Genomic DNA, 18,441 nt, shown 5'->3' with positions numbered 1-18,441 from the left:
GGCTGGATTCTGAGTAGGAAAAACATGGGTCTCTCTGCTTGGTCCAAGCACTTATCCTATCCCTCCTTGACTACTGCCTCGGCCTTCTCACTGACCTCCTTGCCTCCTGTCTCTCTCCACTCCAGTCCATACTTCACCCTGCTGCCCAGATCCTTTTTCTCAAAAATCATTCAGCCCACATAAGTTCACAGCGGAACACTTAATTCCTTATCCATAATTTGTTTTATTGTCTGTTTCCACCTCTACACTGTAAGCTCGTTGTGGGCAAGGAATGTGTCTACCAACTCTATTATATTATATTCTCTCAAGCACTTAGTACAGTGCTCTGAAGTCAGTCAGTCAATCATAATTATTTAGCACTTGCTGTGTGCAATGCACTGTAGTAAGTGCTTGAGAGAATATAATATGAGTTGATAAATGTGTTTCTTGCCCATAGTGAGTACACTAGTATAGAAGGGGAGACAGACATTGATAAAAATAAATAAATTACAGATATGTACATTATTGCCGTGGGGCTGGGAAGGGTTATGAATAAAGGGAGCAAGTCAGGATAATGCTGAAGTGCTTAATAAATATGATTGATTGGTCCTGAGACTTCATTTCTGACCCTGTGGGCAACAGCCAACATAACCACCAAATCACCCTTAATGGTTTCTACCTAAGACTTGAGTAATCGTGGGATCATGGCACAGAACCCATACTGGTGCAGTGCTGCTCCAGTCAGGATGTCTGGTCATCTTACCCCAGTAGGTTTGAGTGGGTGGACAGAAAGCTTCCTTGGAACCCTAGGAGATTCTGTTTTCCCGAAGATTTTCAGTCTCCTGTCACTCTGAATCATCAAGAATGGACTAATGACTGAGAAGGTGGGTGACCAAATCATGTGACTGCTGACCAGTAGAGGAGCACTTTCTTTCATGTTTAGCAAAATACTTAGCATGATTGTCTGTCGTCCATAGAGGAGGACATAAAGAGTAGCCAGGACAACGACTCTCTTTGCCGCTCTGACCTCAGGCATCACCCTTTGAGAGTGTCTGGGTCCATGAAGGTGCTGGACCTGCCTGTGGTGTCTGTGCAAGAGAAATACTATGTAGATGCTGGCCAGGCTCATGAGCCCCACGATGGAGAGATCCCGGAGGGAACGCACAGTCGCAATGACCAGGGCGATTTCTTCACTTTTGCTGACTTTAGAGCAATATTTGAGGTCCAAAATGATTCTAACTGTGCTGCCATTCTGAGGGCCTGTCATGTTCATCACTGTATCAAACTCTGTGAGAAGATTAATAATCCAAGAGAGGACACAGGAAGGGAGTATGCATTTGGGTAATTTAGCTTTGATGCCTGCCCATTGGGAGGTGCCAGGACTGATGGTGATGGCTTGGAAGACACTCAAGAGGCAGGTGGTGCAGATGGCCAGACCCCGTGCCACTCGATAAAGATAAAAGAAGATTTTACATCCAACATTTCCCAGGAAGTTTCTCAGGCCCCAAGCAGACATGGTCTCTGGGGTTGCATTGGTCAGGAGAATTATGGTGTTGGCCAAGGCTAAGTGACCGAGGATCAAGTCGGAGGAGCTGATCTTGGGGCTGGTGGAAACCATGCGGGTATAAAATAAAAGGAGGAACACATTCACTGAGACCCCAAGGATGACCTGGAATAGCATCACGATCCCAAAAGAGATCTCAGTGGTGTTCATTCTCTTGAAATTTCTGTTAGAAAGAGAGGTCTCCTTTAAAGCTACCTGGAAGAGGAAAGGGAAGGGAAAGGGAAAGAGGGAGAGAAAGGGGTGAGGGGGGAGAGAGAGTGAGTTCATTGAGCCAAAATTAATAAATACCCTCTCCTTGTGCCATCACTTTCCCATCACCCCTCCCCACCTGCCCTCACTTTCTCCCACCCATGCATAGGCTGTTTGCCAAGCAATCACCAGAGTGGAAAGAAGGAGAGAAAATTCCTGTGGGCAGGGAATGTGTCTGTTTATTGTTATATAGTACTCTCTCAAGTGCTTAGTATGCTGCTCTGCACACATTAAGCCCTCAGTAAATACATTTGAATGAATGAATGAATGAATGGGTGGGAAGCGAAATTCCTGGGGATAAAAGTATCCCCTTGGTCTGCTCTGAGGGTGGCTTTTGGTGTGTCAAGGGTTAAAATGGTGTGGCTTTGTAGGGTGCTTGCCTCCCACAGCCTCAGCCTGGGGCCCCTGGACTTTAACTTTTATTTTTAAGTGGCATTTGTTAAGCACTTATAGCACCACCATACTCCTGTCGCACAAGCCCTTGGCATTATCCTTGACTCACCTCTCTCATTCAACTCATATATTCAATCTGTCACCAAATCCTGTTGGTTCAACCCTCACATCACTAAAATCCACCCTTTCCTTTCCATCCAAACTGCTACCACTTTAATACAAGCACTTATTCTATCCCACCTTGATTTCTACCTCAGCCTTCTTGCTGAACTTCCTGACTCCTGTCTCTCCTCACTCCAGACCATACTTCATTCTGTTGCCCATATAATTTTTCTACAGAAAAATTTCGGTCCATGTTTTCTTACTTCACAAGAACCTCCAGTGGTTTTTCATTCACGTGGTCTAATGGAAACTCCTTAACATCAGCTCTAAAGCACTCCAACACTTTACCCTTCCTGGCTTACCTTATTGATTTCCTGCAACCCAGTTGAAGAACTTCACTCCTTTAACACCAACTTCCTCACTGTATTCCGATCTCACTGATATCACCACCAATTTTTAGCCCATATCCTGCCTCTGGCCTCAAACTCCTTCCCCTTTCATATCTGATAGGTTCTCCCAAACCTCAAAGCCCTATTAAAATATCACCTCCTCCAAGAAGCCTTTCCCTTCCCCTAGTCCCTCTCCCTCTTGGTTGCCCCTGCTCTTGGATTTGAACCCTTTATTCATCCCACCTCAGCCCCACAGCGCTTCTGTCCATACCTGTAATTAATTTTAAAGTAAGTCTCCCTCTCTAGACTTGTAAGCTCCTTGTGGACAGTGAACAAATTGCTCTGCACACAGGAGTCAGTGCTCAAAAAATACAAGTGATCGATTAATTAATTGAGAAGGAGGAGCTTAAATGGCCAACCATCCTTTTCCCTAGATGCCCACACTCTTGCTCCACTAGATTATTGGGGAGAGACCCCTGCCAAATCACCTTCAGAGCACTATGAAAAGTGATACTGAGTTCTCCTGATGGAGTAGAAAAGGAAGGATCAACCAGTTTATATACGTTGAAAATCATTGAAACCATTCAAAATAGAATTTCTGTTTGCAAAAAGAGAGTTCGTTTATGGAAAGGATCAACCCACTTATGTAGAGTAAATATAAATGAAACATTCATAACAAGTAACTTCTTTTTGCTAAAGGAGAGTTACCCCTCTCAATATCGCATCTGGAGAGTTCCCAGTATTCTACCTGTCTCAACTATGGGAGGGAAAGTCAAACAGAGGGATACCCATTTCATTCCTAGCTTCGGCAGTGGCTAGCAAGAGGAAAGCAATCTGCTGCAACTCAAAATTCACCTGTGCTGGGCAGCAGCAGCATGGGAGAGAGTTGAGAGTGGAGAATTGAGCTTTCTGGGTAGAAGAGGGCAATGGTAAACCACTTCTGTGTTTTTACCATGAAAACTCTATGGATGCACTACCAGAATAATTGCAGATGGAGGTAGGGCTGGGAGAGGTGTGTCCATGGAGTTGTTATGGGTCTGAGATGACTCAACAGCACAAGACAAAAAGAAGGTTGTCATGGAAACAGCTCATGCTAATATATGAGCTAGAAATTAATGAAACTATTCATTATATGGTATTACTACTGGTTGATACCATGATCTTGATCCCTAAGAAGAGAGTTGCATTTCTTTTGTAGCCTATGTCTTTGAGTGTTGCCTTCTGCTCCTGATTCTAAACTGATTATTACTGAGGCTGCAACAACTGAACATCAAAAGAATTTACAACATTTGTGCCTGGCTTCAAAAAATGAGCCTGTTTGAATTGAGTGACTCTACACCACTATTCAATAGAGGTTTATGTTTGGTACATAGTAAGAGCTGAACAAATGCCATTATTATTATTCCACCCTATATTATTATTATTATTATGATCAATGATAATAATGATAATGTTGTCAACAATATTACTGAGAAGCAGCATGGCTTAGGGGAAAGAGCACGGGCTTGGGAGTCAAAGGTCGTGGGTTCTAATCCTGGCTGTGCCACTTATCAGCTGTGTGACTTTGGGCAAGTCACTTAATTTCTCTGGGCCTCAGCTACCTCATCTGTAAAATGATGATTAAGACTGTGAGCCCCATTTGGGACAACCTGAAACCTTGTATCTACTCCAGCGCTTAGAACAGTGTTTGGCACATAGAAAGTGCTTAACAAATGCCATTATTATTATTATCAATTTAATTATTAAGTGTTTACTATGTACCAAGCACAGTACTAAACATTGAGGGTAAATACAAGATAATCAAGTTGGCCACAGTCCCTGTCCCACATGTGGCTCCCAGTCTAAGTAGGAAGGAGAACAAGGTATTGAATATCCATTTTTCAGATGGAAAAACTGAGGCACAGAGAAGTTAAGTAACTTGCCCAAGGTCATGCAGCAGGCATATGGTGAGACTTGAATTAGAATCAGGTCCTCTGACTCCCAGGCCATGACTTTCCACTAGGCTACGCTGCGTCTCAATTCTGAGTTATTATTATCCTATATCCCAGTCTTCCAATCTTATTCCACTGTTGCTCTCCAGAGTCAGGTGGTGTACAGACAGCTCTCTCTGCCCTACTCCTCCCTGCCAATCACTCACTGAAAGCCTCTAGACAATCCAGGTAATAACATCTGTCTTCTCATATTGGGATTAAATATGATTTAAATATGATTTCTGAACCATTTTTTCAATCTAATATAAAGCATACAAAACATCCTGATATCAATCAATCAATAAATCATATTCAATGAGTGCTTACTGTGTGCAGGTCACTGTACTAAGTGCCTGGGAAAGTACAATGTAACACTTGGTAGACACATTCCTCAATCTTGTAAATTCTACCTTCACAACATTGCCAAAATCCACCCCTTTTTTTCCATTCAAACTGCTATCACATAAATGCAAGCACTTATCCTATCCCACCTTGATTACTGTATCGGTCTCCTTTCTGACTTCCCTGCCTCCTGTCTCTCCCAATTCCAGTCCATACTCCGTTCTGCTGCCCGAATCATTTTCCTTCAAAAACGTTCAGACCATCTTTTCCCACGTTTCCTAAGAAACTCTAGTGGTTGCCCATCCACCTCTGCATCAAACAAAAACTCCTCACATTAACTTTAAAGCACTTAATCACTTTGCCCCCTCCTACCTCACCTCTCTACTCTCCTACTACAACCCAGCCCTCACACTTGATTCCTCTAATGCTAACCTTCTCACTGTAACCGGATCTTGTCTATCTCGCTGCCGACCTCTAGCCCACATCCTACCTCTGGCCTGGAACGTCCTCCCTCCTCATATCAGACAGATAATTGCTCTCCCCCACTTCAAAATCTTACTGAAGGCACACCTCCTCAAAGAAGCCTTCCCTGTCTAAGCTGCCCTCTCTTCTCCCCCTCCTTTCTGTGCCACTCTTACTTGCTCCTTCATTCATCTTCCCTCCCAACCCCACAGCAGATATGTACATATCTGTAATTTATTTATTTACTTATTTATTTATTTATATTAGTTTCTGTTTCCTCCTCTAGCCTGTAAGTTCGTTGTGGGCAGGAATGTGGCTGTTTGTTATTACCTTGTACTCTCCTAAAGCACTTAGTACAGTGCTTTGCACACAGTGAGCACTTAGTAAATATGACTGAATGAAGTATCCTGCCCACATGAGCTTTCAGTCTAGAAGGGGAGACATACATTAATATAAATAAATAAGATATGGTAATGTACCTAAATGCTTTGGAACTGCGGGAGGGGTGAATAAGGGTGCAAAGCCAAGTGCAAGGATGGGGAAGACCTCTGGGAGTAGATATGCTTTTAATAAGCCTTTGACGGTAGGAAGGGTGGTCAGCTGCTGGATGGGAAGAGGGAGGGAGTTCCAGGCCTTATGTAGGAAATGGGCGAGATGTCTGCGGAGATGTCACAAGATGGAGGTAGAGTGAGCTAAGAGTGCAAACTGGGTTGTATTAGAAAAACAGGGGGATAAATGAGGAGGGGCCAAGCTGACTGACAGCTTTAAAGCTTATAATGAGGGGTTTCTGTTTGATGTGTGAAGACAGGGCACATATCAACTGCCAAAGAAGTCACCACAGCAGTCAGACCCAGGAAAATTGTAAAGCACCTATACATAGATGAAATATCTGCTGAGATCTTCAAACATGGAGAAGAGAACCAGCTTAACCACATGCATAAACTCTTCCTCAACACAGGAAATGCCACAGGATCTCAAAGATAGAACCATCATCACCATTCATGGGTCTACCAACTGTATTGTATTGGACTCTCCCAAGCACTTAGTATAGCTCTCTGCACATGGGAAGTACTTAACAAATACAACTTATTGATTGAAGAAAGGCAATCCCTGCCTGCCTTCTATCACTCCTCAATTCCACTGGCCTCCTGCTCCACCCAACCTCACCCACTCACCAATTTGGATACGCATTTGATCTCCTCATCTCTAGCCACTGCACAATCCCCAGCCTCACCAATTCTGAAATCCCTCTATCTGACCACAACCTCCTCAACTGCCTTCTCTCCCACATGCCTCCTCCCCGTAAATCTGTACTGTTACCTCACAGAGACCTCCGATCTTTTGACCCCATCCCAAAATTTCTCAACTCATTATGCCCCATTTAGCTTCCATACCTAAACTACCTTCCCTTGTTGATTAAATTGATGCTCTCAACATCACCTTCTCTACTGAACTCAATTCACTCTCTATCCTTATCGCTTCATTGATCTTGCAACAATAACCCACAGTTATGGATGACTTGTGCAATCTGCCTCCTTCGTTCTTGTGCATGAGCCACAGAGCGCTGCTGGCAGAAATCTAGATATCAGGCTGACTCTGTCCACTTCAAGTTTACCCTTGTGTGCTTTAACTCTGCCCTCTCCTCTTTCTGGCAAAATTGCTTCTCCATCCTCATTGACACTCGTGCCCATCACCCTTGCCATTGTTCCAGATGTTTAACTCCATCCTCAAAACCTCTGTCCCCCTTCCTCTCCTAACCCTTGCCCCCAATGACCTGGCCAGCTAATATATTAAGAAAATTGACTATTTCAAGGATGAGCTCCCTGAAATCACCCCTGCCTCTCCCCAATTCCTCTCCATTCCCTACCCTTCTACAAGTCTCCAATTTTTCCCAGCATTGTCTCTAGAGGACATCTCTGGCTTTTCTCAAAATCCACTGCCTCCACCTACACATGCGACCCCATTCCTTTGCACCTTATCAAAATACTTTCTCCCTCCCCTCTTCCCTACCTAACTGCCATCTTCAATTGTTTGCTCTCCAATGGCTTCTTCCCCACTGCTTTCAAGCATGCCCAAATCTCCCCTCTTTGAAAAAAAAAACAAAAAACCTCCCTTAAGTCCATGGCTTCTACCAGTTATCTCCCCATTTCCCTCTTACCATTCCTCTCCAAGGTCCATGAGAGAATTGCCTAAACTCTCTGTCTCAACTTTCTCTGCTCGAATTCTCTTCTTGACCCCCTCTAATTTGGCTTCCAGCCCCTTCTCTTCACAGAAACTGCCCTCTAAGAGGTCACCAGTGGTCTCCTTCTTGTTAACTCCAATCAGCTCTACTCCATCTGAATCCTCCTTGACCTCTCTGATGCCTTTGACACTGTTGACCACCCGCTTCTTCTGGAAACATTATCCAGGCTTGGCTTCACTGATACTGTTCTCTACTCGTTCTCCTCCTATCTCTCATTCTCATTCTCTATCTATTTTGGGGGCTCCCCCTCTGCTTCCCAACCCTTACCTGTGGGGTTCATTCAGGGTTCAGTTCTAGGTCCTCTTCTATTCTCCATCTACACTGCATATTAATGTCTGCCGCCCCTTCTAGACTGTGTGCTCATTGTGGGCAGGGAATGTGTCTTTGCAGTTATATTGTACTCTCCCAAGCATTTACTATGGTACTGTGCACACAGTAAATGCTCAATAAATATGATTGAATGAATGAATAAATGAATGAATCTACCCCCACTCCCTTGGATAACTCATTCACTTCCATGGCTTCAACTACCAACTCTATTTAGATGATACCCAAATCTACATCTCCAGTCCTGATCTCTCTCCCTCTCTGCAGCCTCGCATTCCTCCTGCCTTCAAGACATCTCTACTTTGGTGTCCTCCTGTCACCTCAAGCTTAACATGTCCAAAACAGAACTCCTTATCTTGCCTCCTAAACCCTGTCCTCTCCTCTGAGTTTCTCACCATTGTAGATGACATCATTCATTCATTCATTCAGTCATATTTATTGAGCGCTTACTCTGTGCCGAGCACTGTACTAAGTGCTTGAAATGTACAATTCAGCAACAGATAGAGACAATCCCTGCCCAACAATGGGCTCACAGTCACCATCCTTCCTGTCTCACAATTCTGTAACCTTGGCTTTATCCTTAGCTCATCTCTCTCATTCAACCCACATATTCAATCTGTCACTAAATCTTGTCAGTTTCACTTTCATGACATCGCTAAAAGCCACCCTTTCCTCTCCATCCAAACTGCTGCTATGTTATCCCCTCCTGCCTTGATTACTATATCAGCCTCCTTGATGACCTCCCAGTCCTCTGTTTCTCCCCACTCCAATCCGTATTTCACTCTGCTGCCTGGATCATTTTCCTACATTTTCCCCACCCCTCAAGAAACTCCAGTGGTTGCCCATCCACCTATGCATCAAACAAAAACTCCTCACCACTGGTTTTAAAGCACTCAATCACTTTGCCTCCTCATACCTCACCTCACTACTCTTCTATTACAACCCAGCCCACACACTTCACTCATCTAATGCTAACCTTTTCACTGTACCTCAGTCTCATCTATCTTGCTGCCAACCTCTCACCCACATCCTGCCTGGAATACCCTTCCTTCTTATAGCTGAGAAACAGTTACTGTCCCCTACTTCAAAGCCTGATTGAAGGTCTATCTCCTCCAAGAGGCCTTCCCTGACTACGCACTCCTTTTATCTTCTCCCACTTTCCTTTGAGTCACGCTGACTTGATTCATTTACTCATCCCCCGTAACTTATTTATTTATTCATTCATTTATATTAATGTTGGTCCCCCCCACCTCTAGACTTTGAGCTTGTTGTGGGCAGGGAAAGTGTCTGTTTATTGTTGTATTGCTCTCTCCCAAGCATTTAGTACAGTGTTCTGCACACAGTAAATGCTCAATAAATGTCACTGAATGAATTAAAAAACCATCAGAGTGTAGCAGTATTCATGGTGCCTCCTTGTTCTCCATTTCTGGCCAGATACTAGCCAGGCCCTCTCCTGGATTGGTTGCTAAATAATATCGTTGACAGGATGCTCCCAGAGTCATGAAGGTTTTTCTCATTCTAAAAGGGTAGATGAGAGAAAGACCCCAGTCTTATGGCAAAGGGAATCAAAGAAGGAAAGGAGCAGTGGGGAAGAATTCTCAGTCTTAGGTAAGAGCAAATATGGAAGGAAAAAGACCACTTTTGCGCTATGCCCAAGATAATAATGATAATAATAATAATAATGGTATTTGTTAAGCACTTACTATGTGCTATACACTATACTAAGCACTGGGGTAGATATAGAATTATCAGGTTCCACATGTGCCTCAATCTAAGTAGGAGAGAGAACTGGTATTGAATTCCTGTTTTGCAGATGAGAGAACTGAGTCAGGATTAGAACCTCCTATTCCCAGGCCTGGATTCTTTCCACTAGGCCAAAATGCTACTAGATCACTGGTTTTCAAATGTGACTGGCAACAGAATAATCAAAATAATAAATGCCCTTTATTTCATCATTTTTCATTCCTAAAAATATAGAATTCTTCATTCCATGCTTTGGGTCTCTATCTATCTATCTGTCCCACAGCCCTTAAATGCATATCCTTACATCCTCCCATTTCCCCTTTTTGTAATTTATGTCTGCCTCCCCCTGCAGACTGCAAGCTGCTTGTGGGTAGGGATTGCTTCTATCAACTTGGTCGCATTGTACTATCCTCAGATCTTAGTACAGTGCTCTGCGGACAGTGAGCAGTTAATAAATTCCACTGATTGATTAAATGGAATGAATGTGGTGGGGAGAGAAAAGCCACTGCCATTTTGACACCTGCCCTGACTGTATCCCTTTCCCTGCTCTTTCCACCGAGTTCTCTCTCCCTAGGAGTGTAGCTGATGCCCTGCCTGCCACCTGTCTTCCCCAGCTGTCTCAACAATTCTCAAGCCCCTATTAATCAATCATTCAGTGGTGCTAACTGAGTGCTTACTGCATGCACAGAATTGTACTAAGTGCTTCGGAGAGCACAATACAACAGAAGCAGTGTGACTAGTGGAAAGAGAATAGGCTTGGGAGTAAGAGGACCTGGATTCTAATCTGTATCTTTGGGTAAGTCACTTAACTTCTCTGTGCTTCAGTTTCCTCAACAGTAAAATAAGTATTAAATACCTGTTCTCCCTCCTACTTGGACTGCAAGACAGGGACTGTATCTGACTTAATTAACTTGTACCTACCCTAACACTTAGAAGTGTTTGATATATAGTATTAAATTTGATTAACAAATACTATGAAAAAAGCACCCTTAAAAAAGTGACAGAGAAAATATTAGAACCCAGGTCTTCTGACTTCCAGACCCAGGCTCTTTCCACTACTCCTTGCTGCTGGCTTCTTCTCTCATCTTATTAGCCGCTGGACAGTTCTCAGTAATTGGCCACTAGTTTTCCACTGGTATTCAGTACTCTTGATGCTTTGTTTTATCATGTCACTTGTCTGCTGAGTGATTTTGAGCATGTCATGTAACTTCTCTGTGTCTCAGTTACCTTATCTGTAAAACGGGGATTAAGTTTATGAACCACATGTGGGAAGCAGACTGTGTCCAACCTGATTATCTTGTATCTATTGGCACACACTAAGCACTTAACAAAATCATTTTTTTTAAAGGAGTAGCTCTCTTTAAGAAAAGCTTCATATGAAAAGAGAGACAAGGAGGCAAAAAAGAAAAGAGCACCAGGCATAACAAACATTAAATACAATACCACAAGGGGCAATGGTTTTGTGTGCCCAGTGTGGCCAGCACAGTGGATCCTACATTGCCTTTTTCCCAGGACAATATCATACACATACTTCATGGTCCCTGTTATCTTCTTGAAATTGTAAGAACTATATATATATATATAAAAGAGAAGCAGCGTGGCTCAGTGGAAAGATCCCAGGCTTGGGAGTCAGAGATCATGAGTTCGAATCCCGGCTCTGCTACTTGTCAGCTGTGTGACTGTGGGCAGGTCATTTAACTTCTCTGTGCCTCAGTTACCTCATTCATTTGTAAAATGGGGATTAACTGTAAGCCTCACATGTGACAACCTGATTACCTTGTATCTACCCCAGCGCTTAGAACAGTGCTCGGCACATAATAATAATGTTGGTATTTGTTAAGCGCTTACTATGTGCAGAGCACTGTTCTAAGCGCTGGGGTAGACACAGGGGAATCAGGTTGTCCCACGTGGGGCTCACAGTCTTAATCCCCATTTTACAGATGAGGGAACTGAGGCACAGAGAAGTTAAGTGACTTGCCCACAGTCACACAGCTGCAAGTGGCAGAGCTGGGATTCGAACTCATGAGCCCTGACTCCAAAGCCCGTGCTCTTTCCACTGCGCCACGCTGCTTCTCATAGTAAGCGCTTAACAAATACCAGCATTATTATACATATATATATATATAGACTGTAGACTGTAAGTTCCCCACTCAGAGTCACATCTGGAGAGTTTCCAGTACTCTACCTGTCTTGACTATGGGAGGAACAGTCAAGCAGAGGCTTACCCATCCCATTCCTAGCTTGGCCAGTGGCTTGTGAATGCAAGGCAATCTGCTACAGGTCAAAACTCACCTGTGCTGGGCAGCAGCGACATGGGAGACAGTTAGGGTGGAAACTCAACTTCACTGCGCAGAAGGAGGCAATGGTAAATCACTTCTCTATTTTTACCAAGAAAACTCTATGGAAGCACCACCAGAATGATAGCAGACAGAGGTGGGGTGCTCTGGGAGAGATACATCCATGGCGTCACTATGGGTCGGACACAACTCGACAGCCTAAAACAAGACAAGATTGTAAATTCATTGTGGGCAGAAAACGTGTCCACCAACTCTGTTGTATTTTACTCTCCCTAGCTCTACTTAGAGTGCTCTGTATGAGGTAAGTTCTCAATAATTACCATATATGTATTGCATTTAGAGAGAGAGAAGGATTCAATACAATGCTGAGGAGAAACCTTTGGCTTCTTCTCCAAAGGTCCTATGGAATGGGAATATGGATGGAGCCTCTAGCTGGAAATCCCTCCCCATCCATTTATGCCAGAACACCACTCTACCACCTTCAAGGTGTTATTAATATCACATCTCCTCCAAGAGGCCTTTCCCAATTAAGTCCTTTTTCCCCAACTACCTTTCCCTTCTGCATTGTCTCTGAACTTGGATCTGTACCCCTTGGACTCTTGATTTTCACCCAAACCCACAGGTCTTATGTACATATCCATAATATTTATTTATATTCATGTCTGTCTATCTCGACTGTAAGCTTAAGGTTGACAGGGAACATGTCTGCCAACTCTATGATATTATACTTTCTCAAGCTCTTAGGACACTGCTCTGCACACAGTAAATACCACTGATTGATTGAATTTGAGAAAAAGACCAGATACAGCATTACTCAGACTTCCAATCAAAAGTTCATAGACCCCTGATCCCAAAACCCCCTGAACAAAAAAGAGGGTTTATCATACTCACTCATCTTTGCCCTTTGTGCTGGCTGGGATGGTAGCATGGGTACAGTCAATCTCTCATAGTTCAGGGCTCAAACAGCATTTATCCATGCTTTTTTAATCAATTCCTTCCCTCGGGGGCAATTAATGCATGCTGGAATGAGCTAATCACTACCTTAATTCATTCTGACACTCCAATTGGGAAATCTCTGGAAGTGCCCAGACTGCCTTCCCTAATTAATTCTCCCTATAGTTATCGGCTTCCAATGGATCTACCAGGGACAATCATGGGCAGACATTCATTTGTTGTTATTGTCTTGTGTATCTTTCCTCCCCTACTCAGACTGTGACAGCCTGGAGGGACTGTGAAGAGGAAGATAATCTGATGGACCGAAATGAGGAGGTTCAGTGGTCTGTCTCCAAGTCCTGCCAGTTTTTCCCCTTCCTCCCTACAATTAAAGCCACCATCTTTGCCCACGCCCTCTTCTTCCTGGCAAAATTATTTCTTCACCCTTAGTCACACCCATGCCTATCACCCTCGCCAGCTGTTCCAGACATTTAAATTCCTCCTCAAACCCTGTCCCGCTTCCCCATCCCTTGCCCCCAGTGACTTAGTTTATTAAGAAAATTTATATTATCAGGTTGGTATTTGTTAAGCACTTACTATGTGCAAAGCACTGTTCTAAGCGCTGGGGTAGACACAGGGGAATCAGGTTGTCCCACGAGGGGCTCACAGTCTTAATCCCCATTTTACAGATGAGGTAACTGAGGCACAGAGAAGTTAAGTGACTTGCCCACAGTCACACAGCTGACAAGTGGCAGAGCTGGGATTCGAACTCATGACCTCTGACTCCAAAGCCCGTGCTCTTTCCACTGAGCCACGCTGCTTCTCAGGATCATTTTAGGATGATCAGGTGTTATCATCCTAAAATCTCCCCTGCTCCTCCCCATTCTCTCCCCACTCCTTCCCCTTCTTCAACTCTCCCATCTTTCCTGGCAGTATCCCTAGTGTACAAGAGCAAAGGAAGTGGATGGCAGCAGCATTGCAGGGATGAGGATTAGTGATATGAAATCACTGAAGGGATAGGGGAGCAAGTGAGTTAAGTTCAGGAGATATGATGGTGTTGAGAGCGTCTAGTTGTTCATCAAGGGAAGGTAATTTGGGTATGGAGAAAATGAGAAAATTGAATGGGGTCAAAAGATCAGAGTTCTCTTTAAGGGAATAGTACCAATTTATGGGGAGGAGGTGTGTGGGAGAGGAGGCAAATTAGGATGTTAAGGCTAGGTAGAGGGATTTCAGAGTTGGTAGGGTAGAGATTGTACAGTGGCTAGAGATGATGAGATTGAGCTTGTGTACAAGTCGGTGAGTGAGTGAGGTGGGGTGGAGCTGGAGATCAGCGGAGTTGAGGAGTGATAGAAGGCAGTCAGCAGAAGGATCATCCAGAACATTTATGTGGATTTTGAAGTCCCGAAAAGCTGAGAGTCTCTGGGCTTTGACCCAAAAAACTTCCATATCTACTACCCTGACTTGCTGGAACTTGCTGAAAGCTAGGTCCTGCTTTCCAGGGCTGAAAATCCCTTTGGTGTTTGGCAGGCAATGGGAGGGATGAAGGAGGAGAGATTGCAGGTAGCAGTGGCTGATCCAGAAGAACTCACCCAATGCCATCATTTGGCTATGGACACAAGCAGCTGTTTTCTTCTTTGTAGGCAGCTATCCTTCTATCTCTTCCCAATATTTTGTGGGGAGGGATCAGGGTAACAGACACATAAAGCACAGGATTTTCCAGGAGATGATCTGAGAGATAAACATTGATCTCCATCCCCTCAAATTCTTTCAAATATCAGACTGGTCTCCAGTTAGTCCTCAGGAAGCATTCTGAAAACATACAGTGGGACTGTAAGCTCCCCATCTAGACTCTGAACTCCTTGTGGGCAGAATGCACACCTACCAACTTTGTTGCACTGGACTCCTCCAAGTGCTTAGTACAGTATTCTGCACACAGTAAGCACTCAATAAATACCATTGAAGCAGCATGGCCCAGTGGATAAAACACAGGTCTGGGAGCTAGATGCCTGGGTTCTAATCCCTGCTCCACCACTTGTCTGCTGTGGGACCTTGGGCAAATATTTCCTTGCGGGGATGAGGGGATGAGGGGATGAGGGGATGAGGGGATGAGGGGATGTGCCATTGCCCAGGGATGGGTGGTTGGTGGGGAAGGAACGCACGAGGCCAGGCTGGCGGACCGTTGGGGTGGGGGGGCGAGCCGGGGGGCGCACGGGGCCCCCCCCCCCCCCCCCCCCCCCCCCCCCCCGCAGTGACTGAACGTCAGCCTCCTCTTCGTTGCCCTCTCCCAAGTGTCTTGCACAGAGTGCTGCATGGATGTTGCCTGTCCGTTGAGAAGGAGCGAGGCTTAGCGGAAAGAGCCCTGGCTGGGGAGGCTGAGGGCGTGGGTTTTAATCCCTGCTCTGCCACTCATTGGCTGGGTGGCTTGGGGCAAGTCACTGAACTTCTCTAGGCCTCAGTGACCTCATCTGGAAAAGGGGGATGAAGACTGTGAGCCCCACGGGGGAGAACCTCATGACTTTTTATCTCCCCCAGCGCTTAGATCAGTGCTTGGCACATAGTAAGCGCCTAACAAATACCATTATTATTCTCTGTGCCTCAGTTCCTTCATCTGTAAAATGGGGATTAAAACTATGAGCCCCATGTGGGACTACCTGATTACCTTGTATCCACCCCGGCACTTAGAACAGTGCTTGGCACATAGTAAACGCTTAACAAATACCACTATTATTATTATTATTATTATTATTGTTGTTGTCTTGTCACCTGCCTTCCCCCTTCTAGACTGTAAACCCGTTGTCGGGTAGGGATTGTCTAGATCTGTTGCTGAATTGTACATTCCAAGCACTCAGTACAGTGCTTTGCACATAGTAAGCACTCAATAAATACGATTGAATGAATAAAATCACTTCACTTCTCTAAGCCTCAGTTTGCAAACTGAGGATTCAAAAACTGTTCTCCCTCTTACTTAGATTGTGAGTCCCAGCCCCTGTACCCGACCTGATTCACTTGTATGTACCCCAGCACTTAGAACAGTGTTCATTCATTCATTCATTCATTCATTCAATAGTATTTATTGAGCGCTTACTATGTGCAGAGCACTGAACTAAGCGCTTGGGATGAACAAGTCGGCAACAGATAGAGACAGTCCCTGCCGTTTGACGGGCTTACAGTCTAATCGGGGGAGACGGACAGGCAAGAACAATGGCACTAAACAGCGTCAAGGGGAAGAACATCTCGTAAAAACAATGGCAACTAAATAGAATCAAGGCGATGTACAATTCAACAAAATAACAAAATAAATAGGGTAACGAAAATATATACAGTTGAGCGGACAAGTACAGTGCTGTGGGGATGGGAAGGGAGAGGTGGAGGAGCAGAGGGAAAAGGGGAAAATGAGGCTTTAGCTGCGGAGACGTAAAGGGGGGATGGCAGAGGGAGTAGAGGGGGAAGAGGAGCTCAGTCTGGGAACGCCTCTTGGAGGAGGTGATTTTTAAGTAAGGTTTTGAAGAGGGAAAGAGAATCAGTTTGGCGGAGGTGAGGAGGGAGGGCGTTCCAGGACCGCGGGAGGATGTGACCCAGGGGTCGACGGCGGGATAGGCGAGACCGAGGGACGGTGAGGAGGTGGGCGGCAGAGGAGCGTAGCGTGCGGGGTGGGCGGTAGAAAGAGAGAAGGGAGGAGAGGTAGGAAGGGGCAAGGTGATGGAGAGCCTCGAAGCCTAGAGTGAGGAGTTTTTGTTTGGAGCGGAGGTCGATAGGCAACCACTGGAGTTGTTTAAGAAGGGGAGTGACATGCCCAGATCGTTTCTGCAGGAAGATGAGCCGGGCAGCGGAGTGAAGAATAGACCGGAGCGGGGCGAGAGAAGAGGAAGGGAGGTCAGAGAGAAGGCTGACACAGTAGTCTAGCCGGGATATAACGAGAGCCCGTAATAGTAAGGTAGCCGTTTGGGTGGAGAGGAAAGGGCGGATCTTGGCGATATTGTAGAGGTGAAACCGGCAGGTCTTGGTAACGGATAGGATGTGTGGGGTGAACGAGAGGGACGAGTCAAGGATGACACCGAGATTGCGGGCCTGCGGGACGGGAAGGATGGTCGTGCCATCCACGGTGATAGAGAAGTCTGGGAGCGGACCGGGTTTGGGAGGGAAGATGAGGAGCTCAGTCTTGCTCATGTTGAGTTTTAGGTGGCGGGCCGACATCCAGGTGGAGACGTCCCGGAGGCAGGAGGAGATGCGAGCCTGAAGGGAGGGGGAGAGGACAGGGGCGGAGATGTAGATGTGCGTGTCATCTGCGTAGAGATGGCAGTCAAAGCCGTGAGAGCGGATGAGTTCACCGAGGGAGTGAGTGTAAATGGAGAACAGATGGAAAACAGAATGGAGTGTTTGGTACATAGTAAATGCTTAACAAGTACCATAAAAAAATGATTGATAAGAAGTTGGATGGAGTTTTGATAATAATAATTAGAGTGTTTGTTCCAGGCACTGCACTAAACTCTGGGGTAGATACAAGCAAATTGGGTAAGACACAGTTCCTGTCCTACATGGGGAGCACAGTCTTAATCCCCATTTTACAGTTGAGGTAACTGAGGCCTAGAGAAGTGAAGTGACTTGCCCAAAGTCACAGACCAGAGAAGTGGTGGAGTCAGGATTAGAACCCAGGTCCTTCTGGCTCCCAGGCCTGGGCTCGCTCCACTAGGCTGTGCTGCTTCTCCAGCAAGCTTTAGGCTTCTCAAGCAGGATGTAAGCTTTACTGGGGCAAGCCAAGTTCTAGTAATAATAACAATGGTATTTTTTAAGCACTTACTATATGCCAAGCACTGAAGTAAGCACTGGGGTAGATACAAGATAATCAGGTTCCACATGGGACTCACAGTCTAAGTAGGAGGGAGAACAGGGATTGAATTCCTATTTTGCAGATGAGGGAAATGAGGCACAGAGAAGTTAAGTTACTTGCCCAAGGTCACACGGGGATAAGTAGTGGAGGCAGGATTGGAACCCAGATCCTCTGACTTCCAGGCCAGGGCTCCTTCCATTAGGTCATGCTGATTTACAGTGTTCTGTGGTGAGAAACCATAGACGTCGCCTTGGCGAATCAATTGATGATCTTGGTTCACCCCTCTGTGATGTTGTTAACGTCCCAAGCCAAGAGATAGAAAGTGATGGATGAAGGTACATAGCCTCCTAGATAGGGCTCAGGCATGAGAATCAGAAGGACCTGAGTTTTAATCCTGGCTTCATCACTTGTCTGCTATATGACTCTGGGCAAGCCACTTAACTCTTCTGTGTCTCAGGTCCCTCATCTGTAAATGGGGATTAAGATTGCCTGACTCAGGTGGGACCAGGACTGTGTCCAAACTAATTCCCTTATATCTACTCCAGTGCTTAGAATAGTGTCTGGTCCATACTAAGCTCTTAACAAATGTCATTAAGAAAAGAGGTGGGAAATAAAGGAAAT

The 18,441-nt window shown here is 45.2% G+C and overlaps 1 protein-coding gene across 1 annotated transcript; it reads right to left on the bottom strand.

Annotated features, from left to right (window-relative positions):
• Positions 1-733: 733 nt before the first annotated feature.
• On the bottom strand, positions 734-1,693 carry ORNANAV1R3189 (vomeronasal 1 receptor ornAnaV1R3189). Its single transcript, NM_001253581.1, has one exon. The coding sequence runs from the start codon at positions 1,691-1,693 to the stop codon at positions 734-736; it is 960 nt and encodes a 319-aa protein (NP_001240510.1).
• Positions 1,694-18,441: the final 16,748 nt, after the last annotated feature.

Source organism: Ornithorhynchus anatinus, chromosome 8, assembly GCF_004115215.2.
Source record: "Ornithorhynchus anatinus isolate Pmale09 chromosome 8, mOrnAna1.pri.v4, whole genome shotgun sequence".
Classification (NCBI taxonomy): Eukaryota; Metazoa; Chordata; class Mammalia; order Monotremata; family Ornithorhynchidae; genus Ornithorhynchus; species Ornithorhynchus anatinus.
This window is presented reverse-complemented; position numbering and strand designations above follow the sequence as displayed.

Bases quoted from the DNA above. Each gene is read 5' to 3' on its own strand.
- ORNANAV1R3189 (NM_001253581.1), bottom strand. From the start codon at position 1,693: ATGAACACCACTGAGATCTCTTTTGGGATCGTGATGCTATTCCAGGTC.